Source organism: Phragmites australis, chromosome 18 (genome assembly GCF_958298935.1).
Source record: "Phragmites australis chromosome 18, lpPhrAust1.1, whole genome shotgun sequence".
Classification (NCBI taxonomy): Eukaryota; Viridiplantae; Streptophyta; class Magnoliopsida; order Poales; family Poaceae; genus Phragmites; species Phragmites australis.
In genome coordinates this window covers 16644047-16668396 of record NC_084938.1, presented here as the reverse complement: position 1 = coordinate 16668396, position 24350 = coordinate 16644047, and the positions used below count along the sequence as shown (strand labels likewise).

Below are 24350 nucleotides of genomic sequence, written 5' to 3'. Positions count from 1 at the left end.
AGGGCTCGTAAAATACATAAAAGATTTGGTTGTTACTATATACAGGTGCTTGAAAATAAAATAAATCTTAGTCAAAGATCTCAACCATCGGATCAACATAAGACGAATCATCTCTTTTTTTTTTCCTCCTAACGAAATCGCTGCCATCTGCTTCCTCCCGACACTGGATTGCTCCCCCTACCTCTCGCCCACTTCCAGCTATCTCCGTCGCCGAATTCATGCTCACCACTCTCGCTGCACTAACCTTTCTATTTTAAAACTCCCTATCCCAGCACTTATCCATCGATCTCCATCTAAACCTACCATATATTAGAAAGTGATCACCCACAACCCTAAAGTTCTAACCTCACCTCAACCTAAAACTCGATAGGCGATTTTTAGGCTTCTAAAATTTAGGAGACGTATAAAAGTTTTCACTAGTAAGCGAAAACCCACGCGAGAAGTCACAAGTCCTTATTTAAGCGCAAATACGTACTGTACACGTCAGTAAAAACAGTGTAAAGCGAAGGAGTAGATTAGGGTGTGCACCCATTTTAATCCCATTTCGTTTTCCCTGCAGCTTACACGTCATTATCCATGGGCAAGAAACGACAGGCCGGACCGCAGGAGCAGAGAAACGGAAACCCCCCGGTGTCACTGCACCCAATCCGCTACCCGCCATCGACCATCGTTTCCTCCATTCCTGTGGGATTCGGACTCGCGCATCCATTGTTTTCGTCTCTTGCCCCCCTAATAAAGCCCCCGCCGCGGCCAAGAACCCGAGGAGCGGCGGGAGCGGATGCCGCGGCGCGCTCCGCCGTGCCCGTCGTGCCTTCACCTTCTCCTCGTTGGCGCTGTCCAGATCGCGGAAGTTTGCTGGTACAGGTGCGTGATCCCTCCTCCGATTATCGCTCCCTGTTATGTCCACTGTGGAATCGATTGCGTGGTAAGTTTTTGTGTAGTGAGAGTCGGGGATTTTGGGATAGCGGTCATGGCAGGAACCGCGAGCTTGGTTCTTGGTCGCGGGATTGGGCGCTCGTTGTATACCCTTTTGCTTGTGCGCAGATCTAAGTATCCAGCTCTGTGAATCTGTGATGGCCGTCATCTTACTGATTCTGCTGCGGAATCGCAGAATCTTTTTTTTTTTTGGAACCCGCAGAAGAGCTGCCGTCATTATATTAAGATAGGAATTTTCTTTTTGGAAAGGTCCAAACAAACAGAGAGAGGGAGAGGGGGGGGGGGGGAGCAGAAGGAGCACGCACACACTAACACACAGGACAAACAAACTGAAACAGAGGCGCCCTTCTCAAACAACTAAACGACCAAGACCTGCAACTAGCTCAAGGCATAAGTGCACTCAAAGGACGGCCCCCTGCCGAGCACCATGACCAGGCATCCTCCATGGCACAGCGCAGCAGCAGCAGAACATTAGGCGTGGCCCCGTTGAAAACAACATCGTTTCGATGCTTCCAAATGTGCCAGGCCACTAAGATAACAAACGAGTTAAAGCCTTTCTGCTGTTCTGAGCCTAGCGATAGAGCTGCAGCGCACCACCAGACCTTAAAGGAGGAGGAATGAGAGTCCGCTAGCGCCACCTGCTCCAGACTGACCTCCTCGAGCTCCTGGAACCAAACCTGGGGGGCAAACACGCAACCTACAAGAAGGTGAGTGATACTCTCATCATCTTGATCACGCAAAGGACACCGTTGAGGGTGTGGGAGGCCCCGGTGAGCCAGCCAATCTGCCGTCCAACACCGGTCATGGCATGCCAGCCAAACGGAAAATTTGGCCCTTGGCGCCGCCCAGGATTTCCATAGGCGCCTCCACGGCTCAAACTCGATGCGTCCATTGAAGAAGGCACGATAGGCTGATCTTGAGGAGAAGGAACCAGAAGGCGAAGGCAACAACTGGTGTGCATCATTGACGCCATCCTGCAGGGTGACTTCAGAAACAAGATCCCAAATCTGAAGGAATTCAGCTAAAGTGGGAACTGAGGGTGCTCCTCTGATATCGGCCATCCAATGCCGATCGGTTAGCGCATCCCTGACAGTTCGACTTTTGGAGATGTGCTTGGGCACAAGAGTGAACACATGAGGGGCCAGCTCCGCTATTGATTTCCCCATCAACCAACGATCCATCCAGAACTTTGTCCTTAAGCCGTTACCAACTTCAGAACAGACCAAGATAGAGAACATGGCAACTGAATTGGCCGGGGCTGAAACACCAAGACTACTCCATGGTCTGTCAGGATCCGTTTCCTGAAGCCATAACCCACGCATTCTCAATGCCCAGCCGAGGGTCTCTAAATTGTGAATTCCCAAACCCCCAAGTTCTTTGGGGCAGCAGACTTTACTCCAGGCAAGGAGACAATGGCCCCCATTCACTTCCTTGCGATCTTTCCACAGGAAAGCCCTTCTCACTTTATCTATAGCCTTGATCACTGATTTTCGGGACTAGAATCTTTTATTCTGGTCCCGAAAATTTCAAGGCCCGTAGTATTGCTGTTGAGACATTTGGAGTAGTTAAGTATGTTTACCATTTGTTGAGTTGCTTCAGTTTCTGAGTAATTTCCAGAGGAATCACAGTTCAGCACCAGATTGACCCATGTGAAGATAGATTGATAGTTGGATCTGTTTGTTCAGTAATACTACCTGGAAATAGTGAATCTGCAATGAAACAAATTGTGAATCTGCAATGTAACAAATTGTGAATCTCGCAAATTTCCTTTCTGACTCAACCAAATTTTGAACAAAAGTGCAGCCCCGATGTACTATCCGGATGCAAATTTGGTATTAACGCAAGTTGCGAGAACCATTCCAGCCGGTTTACAAACTATCTCGCAAATGATCCACTGTTTACCAACTAAAATCCATGAGGTGGCAAATGGTATTGTATCTTGGATTGAAGAAATGAGGGACAAGAATTGACTATGTAATGCTGATAGCCAGCCAATTCAGTTGATCTGTTTTTGGTCATCATATTACATAAATTATCCTAAAATCTTAATAAGCTAAAATAGTGAGCTAAATTGCAAGAGTCTTTCAATTCAGTTAGGCGTCCTTTTTCTCCTTCTTCTTTATGGTTATATGTTGTCAGGAGGACAGAAACATAAACTTGTTACGTATCTGGCCATAGTACATTCATAGTTATTTGTGTCCTTTGTTATGACGCTTACATATTGGTCAGAGTTTGTGTTCTGTGCAGTCTTATCCAGCTTAGCTTTTCATTGATGCTTGTGTGTCTGGCTTTTGAAGCAATTGACTCGATGCCACTGTTTTGAGGCTAACTTACTAGACATATAAAGTAATCATGAATTTCTCGTTTCAAAGCTACTGTCCTCTTTGGACCAAAAAGCTAAAATCTATACTGTCAATGCAACATGCTTAACTTTTGGTATTCGTCAGTATGATGATTTATGCATTGCCTGGATCATGTGATTGCAGTTTAAAGATGGACCTTGATCCAGTTTCTTGTTCTATTTTTGTGGGCATTTGTTTATCTAATGTTGACAAAAATTATTTTGTAGTGGATGGTTTTGTAACTGGTAAAAGTAATGGCTGCTGCTGAAGCAAGGGCTGCTTGGCAACGCGCTGCAAACCGTTGCCTGGTTCAGGAGGATAGAAAGAGAGCCCCAAAACTAGCCTGCTGTCCATCGTCATCATCTGAACAACATGGTACAAACAATGGAAATTGTAGAAATTCTGAATATCGTCCCATCTCCAATTTCATGCCTTTGAGCTGGAATCCCATGAATTCTAATCTGCCACCAGATATCAGATGGTGGCTTCAGTTACAACCGAATTTTGGGGTCCAGAAGGATCTTGCTAGTGGGCATCTATGTTGTTTGGGTAGGGACATAGATGAGAAGGAAGTGGAGGATTCAGCAGCAAAGCCTAAACACGAGGAACTGTTACTTTGTGAAGCAGTTGACACCAGTGCTGAGAAGAGTGGTGATGTTTTTGAGCCTTCGTGGGTGGTTTCGACAGCTTTCATGAAATATTCTTCTGAAACAGGTTCAGAACAGCTGAAGACCGTTGGTGACTATTCTCAAGTGTCCAAGTGCAGAGGAACTGTCAGCAATTGTTTGTATGAGGACAAAGAATTTCCGGATTTCAAAAGTTTTGACCCACCACCTTTGAAGAACCCACAGAATTCTAATTTTGATATGGATGCACCTTGGAAAGAAGGTGAAAAGACTCGACCATGGTGGCAGATTGCTGATGAAAATGAGCTAGCTTCACTGGTTGCAGAAAGAGCAACACAGCGCATTGAGAACTGTGATCTGCCAAGACCTGCCCATGCAGTACCTGTTCACTGGACAGAATCACGTACTCAAGAAAATATAGGTGATTATGGGGGACCATCATCTCCTAATGTTTCTTGGGAACAACATGATAGGTATGATACATATAGGTGCGTAATCTTCAGCTCCACTACATTACCCTGATGCCACCAGTTGTAATTTTCCTAACCATATCTTAATTTGCACATACATTTATTTTATTTCACATATTGGTTTAAATCTAGAAGATTCACCACTTGCATATTACAAGTTGAATTAGCATGCAAAAAGATAAACAAGCTCCATACTTTTGGTTCTAATGGGATATGCAATCTAATTCAATGTTGGTTTCTTTTTGTTGTTCAAAACTTATCAAAACTTCCTTGTTCAGCCCTTGAAGACTTCAGATGTCTTCCTTCTGTCTAGTAGCCTATTCACATGTTCATTTCATCTCATTTTCATGCAGTGATTCACAAGATTTTTGTAGCAGTAGCAATACTGGATCGGAAAGCAAACAAACATTCCAGAATGCATCGGAGCGGGGTCAGATTTTGGAGGCACTTCGTCATTCGCAAACCCGTGCCAGGGAAGCTGAGATGGCTGCCAAGAAAGCGAACTATGATAAAGACGATGTCGTCAATCTATTGCTCCGGCAGGCCTCACATCTCTTCGCGTTCAATCAGTGGCTGAAAATATTGCAACTAGAGAATATTGGCCTTCAGCTCAAGCACAAAGAGCATCAGATAGCAACCATGATACCTGAACTTCCATGGCTAACTCTAAAGGAGAAGCCTACGCTGGGTCAAGAGCAGAAAGATGGGATAAGGAGGAAAGGTAGAAGGCAGAAGAAGGCAGGCAGCTTCTTTGATGCGATCTTATTTGCTGTGGGTTTAGGTTTCGCTGGTGCTGGGTTTCTTCTTGGCTGGACTCTTGGGTGGCTGCTGCCAAAGTTGTAAAGTTATTGGTAGTTCTCCTGTGAGGCTAGCTAGCTTGGCATATATTTTGCTTTGTATGATCCATTGATGGAAGCTCTAGGTACACCCTTCAAGAAAATAGAGTCAAATGATGAAAATGTTAGACCCTAGAATCTGTTGATTTGGACGTCATGCTGGTTCAAAGACACATGAATGTCCGTACTGCACATGGAGCGTTTCTTTTGTAAATTTGTGTGGACTTGGTGTCTCTGAATATTTTGTACATATGGATCAGTCTTGAAACTGTCATCTCTCGGGGTTCAACATATATCCGCCTGTGAATGATTGGGAAAATCAGTAAAATATCATTACATAAATGATGCATTGGATGACTAGAGATCACACGTGTATTGAACTACGCTAATAAGCCTAGGAGCTAATTAATATAAATTTAACCATACATAGTTGTTGCGCAAAGTAAGTCTCTGTAGTAAATTTCACAAAACTATATATATTTTGATAATATTATCACAAAACTACAGATTTAAGTCATATTTGATGTCAAATTTATCACAAAACTTTATAATTTAATGATGCCATTACTAGGTCCTGTTAATTTGCCAAACAGGATTCGCTTGCAGTCTAATGAAGTACCCGTTAGGTTAACGTGGATGGAAACGGTTCCTCCAAAATATATATTGAGGTTTAAATGTGTATCTACGATATTTTTATCGAAGTACATATAGTTTTGCAAAATTTATTCTTTTTTGTTTTGATGTGTTAAGAGCTCTGTCTTTCTTTGGAATGAGGGGCTAGAGCAAAAATAGCTTGGTCAAAATGTAGTACTCTTACAAGTGGACGAACCAGAGAATCAAATGGGGTTTGCCATTTTATGCAATGAGATGCTGGGCTCGCCGGTGCCATTGCCCTGGATTCTTTTACCCTGAATCAATTAGTTGCCGCCGCCGCCAGACACTACACAGGTAGCCAGCAGTGAGTCCTCCCGCCGCCTCCCGTCACATCGCCCATCGGTCATCGCGTCCCCACCAGATCGGCGATGCACACCAAGTGCTCGCGATAATGTCTCAACCACACAGAATAGAGAATGGAAACTTGACCTCTTGCGAGAAAATTTTTCGCCAATAGATGTTGATGAAATTATGAAGATAAGATTGGCTGGTTGTGGCAGAGAAGATATTTTGTCTTGGCACCCTAAAAAGTCAGGCATTTTCTCAGTAAGAAGTGCCTACAAGTTGGCATATAACTTGCAACAAGCTGAATATCAAGCTACATGTAGTGAAAGGTCGGATAAAAGAGTTTTATGAAAAAAATATCTGGGATATGGATGTGCCTCCCAAAATGAAAGTGTTTGCCTAGAGATTAGCAAAGGAGGCTTTACCCACAAATGTAAACAAGCAGAACATACATATAGTGCAATTAGATACTTGTGAGGTCTGTGGAAATGGGGTGGAGGATGGTTTTCATGCAGTAATTGGTTACAAGCATTCGTGGACCCTGATTGAAGCTATGAGGAAGGAGTGGCCTGTCCCTAATGCTGCAATACTTCAGTATACGAGATCGGAATGTTTCTTGCTTTTACTTGATAAGCTTCATAGAAGTGAGAGGAAACATCTTGTTATTCTGTTGTGGAAGAATTGGAATGATAGGAATGCCATCACACATGGTAATTCACGCTTTTCAGTAGAGGGATCATCGAGAGCTCTGTTGGCACTTTACCGAACCCTGTTCCAAATCTGACAACTGTGAGCATTGCTCTGAAGGGGAAATCAGTGATGGGGGCTTTCTCTGGAGCTGGCAGGGATGTCCATCAGGGAGGCAATGTAGGTTTGAAGGACAAGATTAAGTGAAGGCCATCGGATTCAGGTTGTTTAAAAGTGAATGTCAATGGAAGTTTCATACCAAGCACTGAAGTGACGAGTGTTGGCTTCGTTGTTAGAAATGCAGATGGTGAAGTCTTGCTATTTGAGTGGCGCTTGTTGTTTAATTGCCCCTCAGCAGAATGTTCAGAGATAGAAGTGTGTAGAAGGTCTGTCAATGTTTCAGAATTGGTTCAGTGGACCTATGGTGGTGGAGACTGACTCCAACTTTCGTGTGATGGCCTTGACAGAGCCAAAATTCAGCAGATCAACCTGGATAGGGGTGATTCAGGATTGTAAGGAGCTGATAGAAGGTGTAGGGCAGGTGAAGGTAGTCAAGGGAACAAGAGATCAGAATATTATAGCTCATGAGTTGGCGAAATGTGCTAGAAGTTTGGTTAGCTGATATTCCAAGTTGTATTGCTCATCTTGTAAGTACTGATTGTATCCCGTCATTCTCTAATTAGTAAAGAGCTTGTTTCCCTCGCCAAAAAAAAAAAACACACAGTTGCACTTTACATATACTTCCACAAGTACAATAAGAATACAAATTTAACTCCTAACTTTTCTTTCTTTGGTAATTCATGATGAATCGCTTCAAAAATCACTATTTACTTGTCTCCTAAGTCACATTCTTACACGATGAAGTGGATAAAGTCCATGAATGAGTTATACTCCAGCTGCTCGTCCTAATCTTTCCCTTAGAATCTTCACCCCCATGTATCTGAACGTCAAATACAACAAAGAAATATGAGTTCATGAAGTCATAATTTGTTTGGTTATATACAAGATCTATATATATTTTTGTTCTGTACCTGCCCATCATCAAGACTGTGGCTTGTGGATTTGTTCCTGGTGACCTAAATAAGGTAGACCCGTCAACCACACGGAGGCCTGAGGTGCCAATCACGCGGTACTGTTGATCGACCACCTTGCCCACATGGCATCCACCATGGTAATGCCAGATGGTTGTTAAAGTGTCCCTGCAAAACTGCTCCAAGGATGTGGTGTCATTCGTGTGCTTCGGTATCAAGTTTATGTTAGCTGTGACACTCATATTGAGCAGCGTTTCCATTGTATACCCAACACCGTTGGCAGTAAGGTTAGAGAAATGGTTTGTCTTCAGTATTTTCTCGATTGTCTTGATCCCATAGACACACCGCTTGAGATCTTGCGGATGTTGGAAGTAGTTGAAGGTGACCTTGGGGTTGCTGTTAATATCAGTGTCCACAAGTACTAGATCGCCAGTAGACAGTGGGCCATCAATCTTCTCGAGAATGAAACCTCCGTGGAATACTTCTTTGGGCAGGTTATGTTTGTTCTGGACATACTTCCGGACAGCATCTAAGCTTCTTTGCTTTGGTGGAATTGTTGACAGCTGCCCAATCTGCATTGAAGTTACAAAATTCATTAGATATATGCATGAAAGCGATCATGCTTCTCAAAAAGTCAAGTGAACATATGCTAATGCTTTTTTTTTCACTAATTCGAAAAGGTTGCATTCTGGTTTTTACTGCCTACAAATAGTTCCTAAGGAAAATCTGTTTTAAATCTTAATAGCAAGGAATTGATGAAACTTATAATGACGCACTCATACATATGTGCTAGAAGTGGGGAAGTATGTACTTGTAATTTACTGTCTATTTGCTCAAGAATATAATTTGATGTGTGCATGTTACTAGATCCTAATTCCTCTTATACATTTATCTGAAGGAAAATATCTTTCCAAAAGTTGGAAAGTTGGCTCCTAGCAAGCCAATGTAGACAGCATGCTTTCTTAACATTGGTAGTGTAGGATGTTGTTTCTGCACAAAATATTTAGTATGATGCAACATGATCCATGTAAATAAGTCGGGAAGTTATATGCAAGTAGAAATATCAAAACTGATGCCAAACCTCAGCGGACATGATTCCGTGGTGGCAACGGATGCTATCTGGTGACTGGCTGAAACCACTGCTGGCTTCAATAAACACACCGGCATCGGTTATTCCAACAGTCTCGATCAGAGATTGCTCCGGCAGATCCTTGGTAGGTATAAAGATGGAGTTCATCGGATTATCTGACATTCCTTTACCCACATGTTCGTTGCGGAGGACTACAGAAATGTTGTGCTGCTTAAGTTCATTCCTTGGCCCGATTCCACTGAGCAATAATAGCTGGGGGCTGCCAATTGCACCGGCAGAGACAAAGATCTCACTGCCTCTCTTTCGGCTGAGGAAAGCTTGGTGGTACCCGCCATTCTCATCCTTGAATTGAATTCCAATAGCCCTTGGCTTCCTATGCCCTGTGCAAGAGATGAGCTTACTGTAAAAACCATATGACTCTGCAGTGCCTACTCATTTTGCTTGAGGTATTTTGGTACCATCTGTTTGTTGTTGAAGTAGAGGGATTATAAGAACTAGGACTTACGTGAACACTGTTTGCCATTTTTCGTGTTGAAAACTATTTTGTTCACGGTTGCATGAAGCAGCACCCTAAGATTGTTAGGATTTCCAGCAGCAAGGAGGTCGGCAGCAGTGTGCCGGTACCCAGTCTCATCAAAGATGGTTCCTCCAATCTTGGTTCCATAGAGATGGTCATAGGTATATCCATTGTAAGGTGAGACCCCTGCTTCAAGCAGCCCATCCCGGAGTGCAACTTGCCAAGGTGCGATTTTGGGCCAATGAACAATCATCTCTTCAACCCAAGGGTAGGACTGGTTGACAAGCCCTGCATCCCAGCCTGCCTCCTGCACGAAGCTGAAGGGACAAGCACATGAACTTAGGTTACAAACTTATAACGATAGCATTACTAATTGGAATATCAACATGATGGCTTCAGAGATCATTCTTATACTCTAAAGATTCTTGAACAACTGTCTAAGGAAAGGATTTCAGCAACAACTGGTACTGATCATTCCAGTTTAGTAGTGCGTGTTCTTCAAAAGTTTTAATAATGTGGGGAACTCTGTGAAGCTATTCCTTACACAAACTTTGACTTACTGTGAACCTTAATGAAATTTGGCTAGATCATTCCACTTCCTCATTCTATGCTACCACATGGTATGACAGTCTTAGTCTCCAGGCTAATTACTACTTGTTTGTACCAGCAACCAGAACCATTCTAGTACACTATCAGCACGGAAATTTCTATATTATCATTGTCTTTTATCTGTCAAATAAAGTTTAGCGTTGTGACATCTGATGCGACAAAGGTGCAGTCAAAGAATAAGTTTTATAGAGAGACCCAGTCAGGTGCAGACATAAGTGTTGTTAAGGTTTGTACTGTAAATTCTGGAATTTTTATGTGTAGTTCTGCCTAATTACATCTTGTACGACCATTATGGCTCCCTTGTAAGGTTTGTCGTGTAAATAGCAGCTGAGGTTTTTTAGTTAGGTCATGAGTATCAGGAGCTTTAGTGACCAGTAAACATATTGACGAAGGTCCATTTATATGCGTTTAGTTAGAAAATGGATTCTTGCTTAAGGCACAAGATATACACACTGTTTGGACTTATGACCCAATGCTATCTGTTGGTATTTGATTTTAAGCATATAGCTAGAACGCCTAATAATAAATGGTTAGATGCAAACCTTTTGCAGAGGCCGGAATAAAGACATTCCTTTATCTTAAAAGAAAATGCACTGTTTGGAGAATATGACATCACCACACCTACAGGTTAGCTAAGCTATAATTTATAAGTAGTTCTGCTCTATCCTTATATGTCAGATTTAAACTGAGGTTCCTATTTAGGTTGTAAAAGCAACACACTGTTTGACTGTAGTAAAAGTTTATTGGAAAGACCCTGAAAGTTAAGTGAGGTCAAATAGGCCCTAGTATCGAATACATTGTGCAAATACATGGCAAATTATGTACCTTTGTTTGGCCCGGCTATAGAAGCCAGCATTGATACAGGTTGCACCACCCAGGACACTTGCACGAGCATTGATCACACCATCGGTGGAGATGAAAGTCTGAGATGGTGATTCCGGCGATTCATCTGCCAAGGAAATGTGGAAGTTCTCCAGATATGTGATGTTGCGATTGCCATATGGTGACCCACCTCTCTCTAGCAGGAGTACCTTGTACTTCTGGGACAGTGTCGCTGCCAATGGGCATCCGGCTGTGCCCCCTCCGACAATGATGTAATCATATGCCTCATGCTGAAATGTGGAGAACCTGCTTGCCTTCAGAAGAGGAGGGAGATTCAGTTTGGTGAAATGGTCTCCTCCTGCAAATTCAAGTGTTCCATGTTATTTTCTGAAGCTGCTTTGTTTCAGAGTAAGGTTCCAGTCTCTTTCTTTTCTGCATGGATGTTAGGAAATAAGTCTTGTGCCTGTTTGGTTGGCTTGTCAGTTTAACTTGTTTAGCCTTGGTCTAGAAGCACGCACGAGCTCACGGTTTGTGTGGACGCCGTGCGTGGGTTGTTGGGCGTGGCGAGAGTAGCTCGTGGCGTCCGAGTCATGCGCTGTGAACGGGACGCACGTCCGCGAGTCGTGGGGATGGACGCGGCTAATGCTGGCGTGAGAAGCGCTCAAGCGCTCTAGCTTCGGTTGTAATCTCTGGCAAATAAATAGACAATTGAAAACAGTAAAGATGCTAAGAGAGTTCGCAGCACAAAATCGTATCTGAGTTCCAGTTATGTTCGTGTGTGTGTGTGAGTTCGTCGTTGAAATCTCGCCGGTGATCGTCACCGGGACACCTGACAATTGGCATCAGAGCTCGGTTCCAATCTTGAACCCGTGATTGTGCGATTGAGGGTGCGTTCATGCCTTGAGGTCGCACGCACCCGCCGCTTGCGCGCACCGCCCCTGAAGATTCCGGTGGCCGTGCCTCGGGCAGCGGCGGGAACGACCGCGGGCTGGTTATACACCGCGTGGTCAAGGAGGCGGGCGGCTCGGCGAACTACCCACTGCTGACCAAGACGAATTATAACGACTGGTCCTTGATGACGAAGCTAAAGCTGCAAGCACGGTGTCTCTAGAACGCCGTCGATCCTGGCGGTGTCGCGTTCCATGAGGACCGAATGGCGCTGGAGGCTATCTGCAGCGCGGTGCCCCCCGAGATGATCTCCACATTGGCGACCAAGCCGTCGGCCATGGAGGCGTGGGAGAGCATCAAGACGATGCGAATCGGCGACAACCGGATCCGCAAGTCCAGCACGCCAAAGCTCTGGCATGAATACGAGACAATCTCGTTTCAAGAAGGCGAGACGGTGGAAGATTTTGCCATGCGTATCACCGGCATGGTCAATCAGTTGGCCATCCTCGGTGACCCCAAGCCCGATCACAAGGTCGTCGAGAAGTACCTACACGTCGCTCCTCCCAGGTTCAACTAGCTCATTTTTTCAATTGAAACCTTGCTCGACATGTCTACGTTGATGGTGGAGGAGGTGACCGGGAGGTTTAAGGCGGTCGAGGACAGGTGCGAGACACCATTTCCCCCTTCCCAAAGCGGTGGCGGCAAGCTATACCTCAACGAGGAGGAGTGGCTCGAGTGGTACAAGAAGAAAGGGCAAGAGACGGGCCATGGTAGTGGCGGCTCAAGCAGCCGTGGCAAGTGCCATGGCGGAAGGGGGCGAGGACACGACAGCGGGAGCGGGAGCTCGGATGGCGTGAGCTCTGGGCCAAACCACAACGGCGACAAATGTCGTAGCTGTGGCAAGATTGGCCACTAGGCCAAAGAATGCCGGAGCAAGCCCAAGATCGAGGACCAAGACCATGTGGCCCAGGACGATGAGCCCACTTTACTCCTACTGGAGGGCGGCGTTGTCTCCACGGCCACAGCTCCGTCGCCTCCCCACTGATCCCCTTCTCTTGAGCGGAGCGGTGAATCCGGTAGCGGTAAAGCGCGTTCGGCCTCGTCGACGGTCTCCCACGCTACCTCTGTGCCGCCGTCACCGAGTCCACCACGCGGCACAGTCGAACTAGTGGAGGAGAAAGTCTTTGCGGCGCTCGGTGCTGCGGAGGAGCGGGATCCCCAGCGTTGGGTCGTGGACACTGGGGCCACCAATCATATGACTGGGTCCCGGGTGGCGTTCTCCGACCTCGACGCGGCATCACCTGCTCGGTACGATTCGGCGACGGTTCTGTCGTCCGGATTGAGGGATGTGGCATGGTGCTGTACACGTGCAAGAATGGCGAGCACTGCACCCTCGCCAATGTCTACTTCATCCCGTGCCTCACTGCCAATATAATCAACGTCGGACAGCTGGATGAGCGCTGCTACCAGGACTCGCAGATTCAGGATGACGTAATGCGGATTCAGGACGAGCAACGATGGCTGCTTGCCAAGATTCACTGCAGCCCCGGCTGGCTCTACGTGCTCGACATCAACATTGCACGACCGGTCTGCTTGACGGCGCGAGCGGGCGAGGATGCATGGCGCTGGCACGCCCGATTCGGACACATCAACTTCACCACACTACACAAGATGGGGTGTGAAGGGCTCGTGTGCGGGCTGCCGATGCTGTCGCAGGTCGAACAAGTGTGCGAGGCATGCCTCACAGGCAAGCATCGACGTGCTCCTTTCCCGCAGCGCGCACTGAGCCGTGCCACCGAACCTCTAGAGCTTCTGCACGGCGATCTCTGCGGCCCAATTTCGACACGACACCTAGCGGCAATCGCTATTTCCTCCTCCTCATCGATGACTACTGCCGGTTTATGTGGGTCGCCCTCCTTCCCACCAAGGACACTGCTCCGACCGCCATCAAGTGCATTCAAGTGGTGGCCGAGAGGAAGAGCAGCATGAAGCTCCGTGCATTACGCACGGACCGAGGGGGAGAATTCACCGCCGCATGCTTCAATGAGTACTGTGCCGAGCTGGGTGTGCGCCACGAGCTCACGGCGCCGTACACGCCGCAGCAAAACGGCGTCGTCGAGCGAAGAATCCAGACAGTGGTCAGGACGGCTCGCAGTACGCTCAAGGAGAAAGGATTGCTAGGCATGTTTTGGGGAGGCGATCAATGCTGCAGTATACATCTTGAACAGATCGTCGTCCAAAAGCATTGGTGGAAAGATCCCGTACGAGCTCTGGAATGGGAGTGTGCTGGCCGTGCACCATCTCCGGACGTTCGGTTGTGTGGCACACGTCAAGGTGGCAGCGCCGAACACCAAGAAGCTCGACGATAGAAGCAGACCGATGATCTTTGTGGGGAATGAGCCGGGATCAAAGGCGTATCGCACCTACAAACTGGTCACCAGTCGTGTACATGTCTCCTGGGACATCATCTTTGACGAGGAGGCACAGTGGCAATGGGATGTTGACCAAGCTGCGGACGTCGACAACGATTTCATCATCGAGTACACCACCGTGTCTCAACCGGATGTCGTCACCACAATCCGGCCAAATTCGGAGGAGCAGGGTGCACCAACCCCTCCGCACGCGTCGCCACTGAGCCCGAGCGCACCTGCACCGAGCCCATCGGCATCCCAGAGCGCGCCACCGGTGGAGTTCGTGTCCCCTCCTCCTGACACAAAGGAGGACCTCGACGCCGACCATGACGACGCTCCCCTCCACTTCCGCAACATAGACAACGTGCTAGGTCTGGCATCGCCACCAGGATAGGCCACACGGGAGCTGCATGAGGATCTCTTGCTGGTGGATAGGGAGGAGCCCACAATGTTTGCACAGGCTGAAGTGGAGGAGGAATGGCGCCGAGCTATGCTGGATGAAATAACATCGATCAAGGAGACAAGACTTGGAGGCTCGTCGATTTGCCAACAGGTCATCGCCCAATTGGCCTCAAGTGTGTGTACAAGCTGAAGAAGAATGCACACGGCGCGATCGTGAAGCACAAAGCACGGCTGGTCGCTAAAGGGTATGTACAGCGGGCAGACGTTGATTTTGACGAAGTGTTCGCCCTAGTGGCGCGCCTCAACTCAGTCCGTCTGCTGCATTCCCTCGCCGCGTAGGAAGACTGGATGGTGCATCATATGGACGTCAAGTCTACTTTCTTGAATGGAGAGCTCATCGAGGAGGTCTACGTTGTACAACCTCCTGGTTTCGTCGTCAAAGGGCAAGAGGACAAGGTGTACATGCTTGACAAAGTGCTGTACGGACTTCGTCAGGCGCCGCAAGCATGGAACATCAAGCTGGACTGCACCTTGAAGAACCTCGAGTTCAAGCAGAGTCCACTAGAGCACGCTTTGTACGCCCGTGGAGACGGGGAAGCGCGGTTATTGGTGGGCGTCTATGTTGACGATTTGGTCATCGTCGGAGGTGACAGCGGCGTGATCAAGCAGTTCAAGGCGCAGATGAAGGCGGAGTTCAAGATGAGTGATATCGGCTCACTGAGCTTCTACTTGGGTATCGAGGTCCATCAAGGCGGAGGCGTGATCACTCTGAATCAGGCAACGTACGCGTCGCGGATTGTAGAGAAGGCGGGGTTTGTGGGTTGCAATCCATGTGTGACACCCATGGAGCCTCGGTTCAAGCTTAGCAGGGAGAGTTCAGCGCCGTCGGCCTAAGCCACCAAGTACAGAAGCGTAGTGGGGGGTCTGCAGTACTTGGTTAACACCAGGCCAGACCTCGCTTACTCGGTCGGGTATGTAAGCCGTTTCATGGAGAAGCCAACGACAGAACACCTCGCGGCGGTGAAGCGCATCATCTGGTACGTGGCAGGGATGATTCAATACGGCTGCCGCTATGCGAAGGACAAGAACTGAAGGCTGCTTGGCTATAGCGATAGTGACTTGGCTGGCGATGTTGAGACACACAAGAGCACAACAGGTGTGTTGTTCTTTCTCGGCAAGAATTTGGTAAGCTGGCAGTTCCAAAATCAGAGGGTTGTCGCCCTCTCATCATGTGAAGCAGAATATATTGCGGCCGCGACAGTGGCGTGCCAGGGCATCTGGCTTGCTCGGCTCCTCGGCGACCTTAGGAATTCAGCACCTGAAGCTGTCGATCTCAAGGTGGACAACAAATCTGCCTTGGCCCTCATCAAGAACCTGGTCTTCCACGACAGAAGCAAACACATCTAGACGAGATTTCACTTCATCTGTGAGTCCGTGGAGAACGGGGATATTCGGACGGATTTCATCGGCACAGGAGGGCAACTTGCAGACATCTTGACCAAGGCGCTTCCATGGGCAAAATTTCAGGAGCTGCGAGATCAAATTGGTATGTTTTCTGTAGTTTAGGCACAAGATTTAGGGGGAGTTTTGTTAGTAAAAGTCTTGTGCCTGTTTGGTTGGCTTGTCAGTTTAACTTTTAGCTTGATATTCAGTTTAGCCTTGGTCTAGAAGCACGCACGAGCTCACGGTTTGTGTGGACGCCGTGCGTGGGTTGTTGGGCGTGGCGAGAGTAGCTCGTGGCGTCCGAGTCATGCGCTGTGAACAGGACGCACATCCGCGAGTCGTGGGGATGGACGCGGCTAATGCTGGCGTGAGAAGCGCTCAAGCGCTCTAGCGCTCTAGCTTCAGTTGTAATCTCTGGTTGGGAAAGCTTGAAAGGTGCGCCTTTTTCTCCCATTCATTTCTCCAATTTTCTAGAGTTTTACTTTAATGATGCTTTCATATATTGAGCTGCTTTATAACTGAGATGTGTAAAATATACAATATGCCACTAATAAACAATAGTGAAATTTATGAGGGGCCCGGGGAGGGGGGGGGGGGACAATAGTAAAATTAGACAGTAGTATGAGTTGAAGTTGATGACAGGTGGCATGGTTAATTTGTTATCAGTCTGACACTGATTAAGCCCATACTTCGGACATCTGAGTGAAGCCAAAATGTCAAGATAAAAGCCTTGGGAAACACAGAAAGCTGATGGGCAGAAATAATCAAAGAAAGCTTTCAGTTATCGAACTCCAACATTGGTGAGGAAGGAACCTTTGATCATTACAAGATCTTTTTGAAAAACTGAGCTGAAAAAAGTATCTTGAAGGGAGGTGATTCACAGTGATGCCTAAGAAAAACAGAGAGGCAGGAATAGACGAAATGTACCTTGAGATGATCTGATGAAGCAGAGGAATACCAAAGTCTTGATGAAAACCACCCCTCTGCTGATCAAATCCATTGAAACCCAAGGGGGACCTACAGGAGACACCAAGCTCAGTAAACCTTCACCCTTTTTGCTCCTTTTCCCTGCCACCCAGGCAACTCTGACTCTGCGTACTTGCCTTCTGCCTTCTTTTTGTGAATCCTTCCTCCACGCAACCTGGCCTCTGCATTTGCAGCATTTCAATGGTATATGTAGGCAGCAGCACTGGGGGATAGGGCGGGTGCCACTACATTCATTCAAGAGAGCTCAACCACACCATTAAATGCCATCCAATGCACAGGCGGTACTGTTCTAGGAAACCTCAGATTTATGGGCTTCATCAGCCAACCAACTACAACGAAGCTGCTGTGAATATACCCACCAGCTCCGATTTGCAAGCATGACAGGCGTGGGTTCCTTCCATTTCTCTCTTTTCTAAAATTTTAATCATGTTCTGAATTTTTGTATGTCTGAACATTTGGCAGCTGTCAAAGTGTCAATTAGCAGATCCCCTTGTGTCAATCTTCTGAAGTACTAAATTACCGTTAGTATTAGAGCTGGAGGGTAACTTTTTTCATTTTTATTTTAGGGTCTGGATTCAAGCTAGTCAGCATCCGTATAGAGGGTACATTGGGAAAAAAAGGGATTACCCCGTCATACTGTACCAATAAACAGCTTACTAGTCTCCAACCGAGCATCTTTTTAAACAGGCGAAAGCACAACGCGTCAGGGAAATGGGTTTATATAGCACAGATAATGGTCATGATTCAAGTGAAAATAGCCATTATTAATCACCTAAGAAAGAGCATACAAAATGCACAAATATGAATGATCCCATAAGCCAGCTGACATGGTCAACCACTCAAATTATCCCCTTTGACCCTTCCTTATGCTTATCTCATTATCTGAGTAAGAGGCTAAGGTATGAGCTAGGTCAAATAACTTCGGCTCAAACTTTCAATCATGGGTATATTTTCTTATATCCATTCTTGGTTTTGTGTTGTTTAGCATGTTCATTTATGTGACTAGCATGTTAGATCCACTTCTTGCCATGTTAACTAAACATGATGCATTTTCAGTATGATAGAAGAGCCACATCTCTTAGCACCCTTTCCATGCCAGTGGAGAAAAACGTCAATAAGATACATGTTACACGAAACAGATATCAAAACCAAACCTCCTTCGAATAATCCAATCATATGGCCTGACTTTTTGAGTCCAAAGAATAGTTTATTATGATTCTGTACTACTAACGCACTGTTTAAACAGTGACGGGATGGTCTCTCAGTTTGGTCAGCAAGTTTGAGGTTAGCAGATCAGCGTACACTAGATTTCCTAGGTAATTCAGTTCGACAGATACGGATGGACTGTACTGGTTGAACTTATTCATGTAGAGTTGCTACTTCACTGTACTGATCACCGAAGCAATTAGACGTCAAAATCACCTTTGAAACGATGTTCATAAACTAAATGTACAGCATTTATGGTCGTCACATCAAGGGCCAAAATGGAGATGCTGCAATGAGAAGAAAACTATAATGATGAAGTAGAATATTAATTATCACTTCTACCTTGATCTGCAATTCTGTTGTAATCACATCCTTATTCAACCATGATTGGATTAAATCGTTTGTCTCAAACCTTCAGCGGGCTGCGAATATCCCTGCTGCCTTTTAAGGTTTCTGCTGTAGCACAGGAACAGAGTGCCAATAAAATCTGGGTAAAATGAGAAACTAGTCTTGCCAGCGAACTGGTACGAATTACTGGAGTTGGGTGTTCATAAAATCAGAAGTTCTTCTACCAGTTTCATTTTGAGTATAGAAGTACACTGTTGTAGCAATTGCTCTATTAGCTTATGATTATGATTTTAATGATTAATGATAATATAGTCAATTGACAAGTTTTTGATAAATACCGGAGTATTTTTCAGTGACACGTGGACAAAATAGACACAAGTGTTACGTCAGATGGTCCGGTGCTACGGAAGTATACACCGGATAATGAACAATGCAAAGACGAAGAAAAAACAGAAAACCCCACCAGATAGTCCGGTGATTGATTTGAATACACTGGAGGAAAGCATCGGAGCATTGTTGACAAAGTGGAGAATGCAGTGACCTCATTAGAAGGTCCGGTGCTCTGAAAATATGTACACCAGAGCATATTTTTCAGAGAGGGTTGTATTGACTCGGTTGGCTGAGGATAACTCACTGGATGGTCCGGTGATGAAGTGATGTGCATCAGAAATACACCGGAGCAATTTACACAAAGAAGAAGTTGGCTCAGATGGTTAAGGTACATTCACCGGAATATCCGGTGATGATGTTGCAGTATACACCAGAGTATACGCTGTTCACAGAGATTTGGGTGGGGCTTCAACGGCTAGTTTGTGAGAGTGTACTCATCGGATGCTAGGTGATTGCTACCTAGAGAGTGGATCAAAGAGTGATCCAATAGTGTACCTCTTGGTACGCCGGTACTTTGGAGTCTTGGTGACTTGCCGGCATGCTTGTTGACCCTTCGACTTGGTGTGGAGAGGCGGCAAGGCGATTGTGCGGGGATGCGGAGACCCTTGCCTTTGTGGCTCAAGCTCCGAAGTGATTACGGTGGCGAGGAACCAGAAGAGAGGCTAGAGGTGAGACGTTGCCTTGATGGCTTGGTGGCTTATCTAGGTGGAGGCCTTGTCTTTGTGACTTGGTGGCTCAAAGGTCGTGACCGGGTGCCGACTGGAAGTATATCTTTTGTGGAGCTCCAACGTGGACTAGGGGTGACATTAATGCCATCAATACCACGGGAAAAAAATCCTTGAGCCGAGTTTACTCTCTCTAACTTATTTACATTTTCGCATATACTTACTTACAATTTACCTTCTTAGATAGATTGCAAACGCTTTGATCGGTAGAGTAAACATTAGATAAATTTAGAGCATATTTAGATAGAAAGTGATATAGGTTTATCTTATATTATTTTTGAAATTAAAATAGTTTAAGTGTCATAATTTACCTCCTTTTAAAACGTCACTGATCTTTTTAACTGTTCTTAACCTGTGTATGTTAGACCACAGCCTTTGAATTTAATAGTTTGAATGCGTAGGGGACCTTGAGAACCTTCTAACTTACACAACTTGCATGCAACAACCCTCACTTTCTCAACTTGTATCAAGTACTAAAGGATACAGTACAACACAACCCTTCAGAAAAATATGTCCGTAGAAAAAAACTCAACAGCTGCCGGAAGATATCCGTTGTCTTTGACTTAAAAGGAGGGGAGTCTCAAACTATGACTGACCAGTAAATTTATTAAAATTAATTCGCAAGAAGATATTCACTTTTTACAAGCACTGGGTTTGAATTCAAATGGACAGTCTCTTAACTCGAGACTCTACCAACCGAGTTTAAACCATTTTCAACAGTTATCTTAAATTTTTATCCTCAAAAATACTATTACAGCATCCCCTATCACTATTACAGTATTCTTTATTTTTTCATCTCCAACAGCTACTCTATTTCTTACATTCTATTACTCTTTTACTCTCTTCGGACCCACTGTCAGTCTCCGTCTACAGTATTGCTACAGGAACCAAACAGTATCCCCCACCCTCCAGGCCCACAAGCAGCCTTTATGAACAGTGCTTGTACAGTATTTCGGCTGGATCTGTTATGCTACAGTAGACCGCGAAAAAGTACTGTACCACTGTCTACAAATCTAAGCATTCTGTTGGAGTTGCCCTTATGGCTCGGTTCTCAAATATGCACGTAGAAAACCAGCTGTATCACAGTGCGTACGCTTTCAACCAAAAGGGCAGGTCACATGGTGTGGGTTGGTACATGGTGAGCAAGGTTGGTTCTTCAAGGCCTGAACTGCTTAGCCCATGCCCCACTTGTCAATTTTCTGTAGCAGACCTACTGTTTCTTGCTTTATGATTCCAAGTGTTTGATTAGAACCTGGGAAAAGAGATTATGCATCAGAATTCATAAAACTGCAGCCGTTTTGTTGTCTTACGTGACATCCCATTGTGATTATATCTGATTAACATTGTTCTAAGACCTAGTCTGATACCAAATAAAATGCATTGATGATGAGTGCTCTGTTTTTTTTGCTTGTCTTCCAGATAATCCTCAGGAGAAGCTATGGTCAAAATACCTAAACTGCAGAAGTGCAGATTGATCCTTCATTATCAACTGCACTTAACACCTCTGTCATTCTGTCTGCAGTGCCAACTTGAAATAATGTTTAAGTGATCGCAGCAGCAACTTGTTCCATTCGCGAAAGCAGCACACGTTGGCTGGCTGTTCCATCGTTCTCTCAGCTAGGTTTGTGTCATTGAATAAAGCAATTCTGTTAAGAATTGATTTCCCAGTGAAGTTGACTGTGCACCGGGGCTGATGGATGCATCTTAACATCCTCCACAAATGCGCAAGTTAATGTGATGCTGAATTAGTAAGCACTAAGCAAGACATCACTAGGAGACAGAAATAATGAAGTAATCGATGTGGTTGATCTGGACCAGTTAGTTACTCATTTATGGTAGCAACCTCCCAGCAAATCATTTAAGCCATACAGTGGAATTCGGGATCTTATCGGTGATTATCTGGCCGGGGAGCTGATTCATGGTACCTGCAGAACAGCGGGTACTTCTGTAGCTCTGTACTTCCCTTGGAGGGTTTGGTGTGCCAGAATTGGGCTCATAAACTGAGTTACCGTAACAATGATTGCGAAAATGAAACTCTACTTCCGCCGATTACAAATAAGTATCGTTTTAGATATTAATAGTCTTTAAAATACAACATTAATAATTATTTTTATTATAATATATTGATAAGATATAGCAAAAATATATTATCACGAAAGTAGTTTTCGAAACAAATCTACCTGTATCGTTTTCAAATATCTAAACTCAATATATAAAAAGTAATTTGTATCTAAAGTTTAAAATAGTTGACTCCACCGTAACCCAAAATGACATATTTATGACTAGAGGAGTATATCTCATTGGTAATATTGTTTTCCTTGGATATCACGTATGTGATGGAAAGACCACTGCATTTATTTCATTTCTCTGTAAATGAGAAAGGAAAAGAAGAGAGCATGTTTTTGTCACCACATCTCATCTGCGCTGTTCTGTATTTGTCCTAACTTTAGGAAAGTTAACTTTATTTTTACATCTGTCATTTCTCGAATATACATTTATATTAAATTGTTATGTTAGTTTATTTTTACATCTGTTATTTACTTATTATATTGTCATACTAATTTATTTGACGCTATTGTCATAACACTTTATTTCCACTTTTCTATTTTATTCTTATCTCAATCCACTTTTACATCTTTTTTATTATATTGCTGCATGAAGTACTGTATCTTTTGCATATGTTATTATTTTGTGCTACTAATTTATTTTTACACCTTTTATTAGATTGCTATATTTTTCGCTCTTCTTTTCGAATATTTATAGCTATTAAACTAAGGTAGTTTAAAATTGTAGTAAATTGGATGAATATTTGATGATTGTTCAATAATTTTAGTATTTAAATTGACTACTTTCGTCAGAAATTTTGCAAACATGAAATGAAACTTAATTTCAAGTTGTTTTGCAAGCCAATTGCAGTTATAGCCAGCACTCTGTACTGATATTCCAGGACAGAGGTGAGGGCGAGAAAAGCAGAGCAAACAGCAATACTCCACCCAGGTCCATGGCGTGAAACGATAGACCATACCAAGCGTGACAAACATCAGTCTGAGCCAGTGGTTCTCAGTTCTAACATTTAGCATATTACAACTTCCACTGATCAATCGATCTGGCTAACAATAAACTGTATAAAAACAGCTATCTAGAAATAACCAGGGTTCTAAAAACCGACGGTTACCGAGAAAAAAACATGATAACCGGTCATATCGGTCCGGCTCGGTTTCAGAAACCGAACGGTAACCAAATTTGAATTCAAAAAATTTGAAAAAATAAAAAATTCAAAAAAATCTTAAAAAAAACTAGACACAATTCTAAGACCTTCTATGAAATTTGTTTTTAAAAATAATGTCATTTGAATCATATTATATAGGGAGGAAGTTTGAAAAAAAATGAAAAAAGTTGAAGCGTGCGGCTCAGTTATTAACTTACGTTACGGAAAAGTTTAACATGTAAACACATATTTTTCTTGTGTAGAACGTATCTTAAGAGGATCTTTAAAATTGACTTCACTTTATTTAGAGTTTTATTAATTTCTCTATGATTTTTACAAAGTTCACAAGCATAAAGTGAATATGTTAAGAAACAACACTGTAATTAACTTTTTCATGTCTACTATTATTTTTCTACGTAAATCAGAGTATAAATAAACTAATAAAAGTGGTTTCACTAATTTTTGAGGTGTGATGGGTCAGTTATGAATTAATCTAGTCGTAACACATTTACACAATCCTGTATGTTACAATAACTAATTCATGAGTTTATGTATTTTTAGAAGACATAGGATCATGTAAGAAGACTAACAAAATTAGTTTCATGATTTTTGGATTAGCAAAGAGTAAACTATGCATTTAACTTGGTTTAACAAATACATTTTCTCGCAGAAAATTTTGAACTTGTTTATGAGTATAAATACTTTTATCATGTAGATCATGTTACAAGGAAACCAACAAAATTTGTTTCACTTGATTTGAAGCTTAGATAAATTAGTTATTGATTTTACACGATTGAGATAATTTTTGGGTTTTTTTGTTGAACATCACTGAAAATCGAGAAAACCGCTCGATAAATTGAGAAAACTGAGCGGTTACCGACAATGCGGAAAATTCGAGAAAACCGCTCGATAAATCGCAAAAACCGCTCGGTAACCGGTCCAATTCGACCGGTTACCGAGCGGGTAAATCACGATTTTTCCCCCAAATTTAAAATTTTTTCAAATGAATTTTGTCCTAATTTTTTGAATTTTCATTCAGTTACCGCGGTAACCGCGAATTTTTGGTAAGCAAAACCTTGGAAATAACCACCAAGATACACAGCAAGAAACTACTCCATAGCTGCATTGGACTCCAGTTTGTGAGCTATGAGATAGCTTCTTCAGGATCCAGCTGCGGTCCAGAGGCAGAGTGCATCATGAGTTCTGGGGAAATCGGATAGGTTGCTTCAACATTTTCTTCACATCCCCCGAAAAATGATTCATCTCTTCCAAGTTCGACACTGGGCATAAGATTTTCCAGCTACTGAACACAAGTGCACAAATTGTTCTGAACACTAAAATAAACTTGACACTAGAGTATTCAGGGGTGATAAGTGTAACTCAGGAGGGACCCTTTTTGCTCCCCTGCCCCCCGTCCCTCCCAGGGGTGGCTCAGGT

The 24350-nt window shown here is 44.3% G+C and overlaps 2 protein-coding genes across 5 annotated transcripts; one reads left to right on the top strand and one right to left on the bottom strand.

The window, feature by feature from the left end:
• Positions 1-569: 569 nt before the first annotated feature.
• LOC133898326 (uncharacterized) lies at positions 570-5503 on the top strand. Of its 2 annotated transcripts, none has more exons than XM_062338983.1 (3): positions 570-864; positions 3506-4377; positions 4728-5503. In XM_062338983.1, exons 2-3 carry the CDS (start codon positions 3533-3535, stop codon positions 5215-5217), a joined length of 1335 nt encoding a protein of 444 aa, XP_062194967.1. In that variant the 5' UTR covers positions 570-864; positions 3506-3532; the 3' UTR covers positions 5218-5503. The 2 variants fall into 2 exon arrangements, with proteins under 2 accessions (XP_062194967.1, XP_062194966.1); XM_062338982.1 differs by having other exon boundaries at positions 572-864; positions 3506-4392.
• A 2038-nt stretch (positions 5504-7541) lies between these two features.
• Positions 7542-17316, bottom strand: LOC133898325 (protein HOTHEAD-like). Of its 3 annotated transcripts, none has more exons than XM_062338978.1 (7): positions 17149-17316; positions 16977-17066; positions 10909-11263; positions 9463-9791; positions 8949-9337; positions 7868-8439; positions 7542-7776 (listed from the first exon to the last, which is right to left on the bottom strand). In XM_062338978.1, the coding sequence occupies exons 1-7, from the start codon at positions 17210-17212 to the stop codon at positions 7722-7724; spliced, it is 1854 nt and encodes a 617-aa protein (XP_062194962.1). In that variant the 5' UTR covers positions 17213-17316; the 3' UTR covers positions 7542-7721. The 3 variants fall into 3 exon arrangements, with proteins under 3 accessions (XP_062194962.1, XP_062194963.1, XP_062194965.1); XM_062338979.1 differs by having other exon boundaries at positions 17153-17314; XM_062338981.1 differs by lacking the exon at positions 10909-11263 and having other exon boundaries at positions 17153-17280.
• Positions 17317-24350: the final 7034 nt, after the last annotated feature.

Excerpts from the sequence above, each read along its gene's own strand:
- LOC133898325 (XM_062338978.1), bottom strand. The coding sequence starts at position 17,212 with ATGCTGCAAATGCAGAGGCCAGGTTGCGTGGAGGAAGGATTCACAAAA. Across the intron at positions 9,338-9,462 it reads AAATGGCAAACAGTGTTCAC|GGCATAGGAAGCCAAGGGCT; the intron begins GTAAGTCCTAGT and ends TCTCTTGCACAG. Across the intron at positions 7,777-7,867 it reads ACAGTCTTGATGATGGGCAG|ATACATGGGGGTGAAGATTC; the intron begins GTACAGAACAAA and ends TTTGACGTTCAG.
- LOC133898326 (XM_062338982.1), top strand. The coding sequence starts at position 3,533 with ATGGCTGCTGCTGAAGCAAGGGCTGCTTGGCAACGCGCTGCAAACCGT. Across the intron at positions 4,393-4,727 it reads GATAGGTATGATACATATAG|TGATTCACAAGATTTTTGTA; the intron begins GTGCGTAATCTT and ends ATTTTCATGCAG.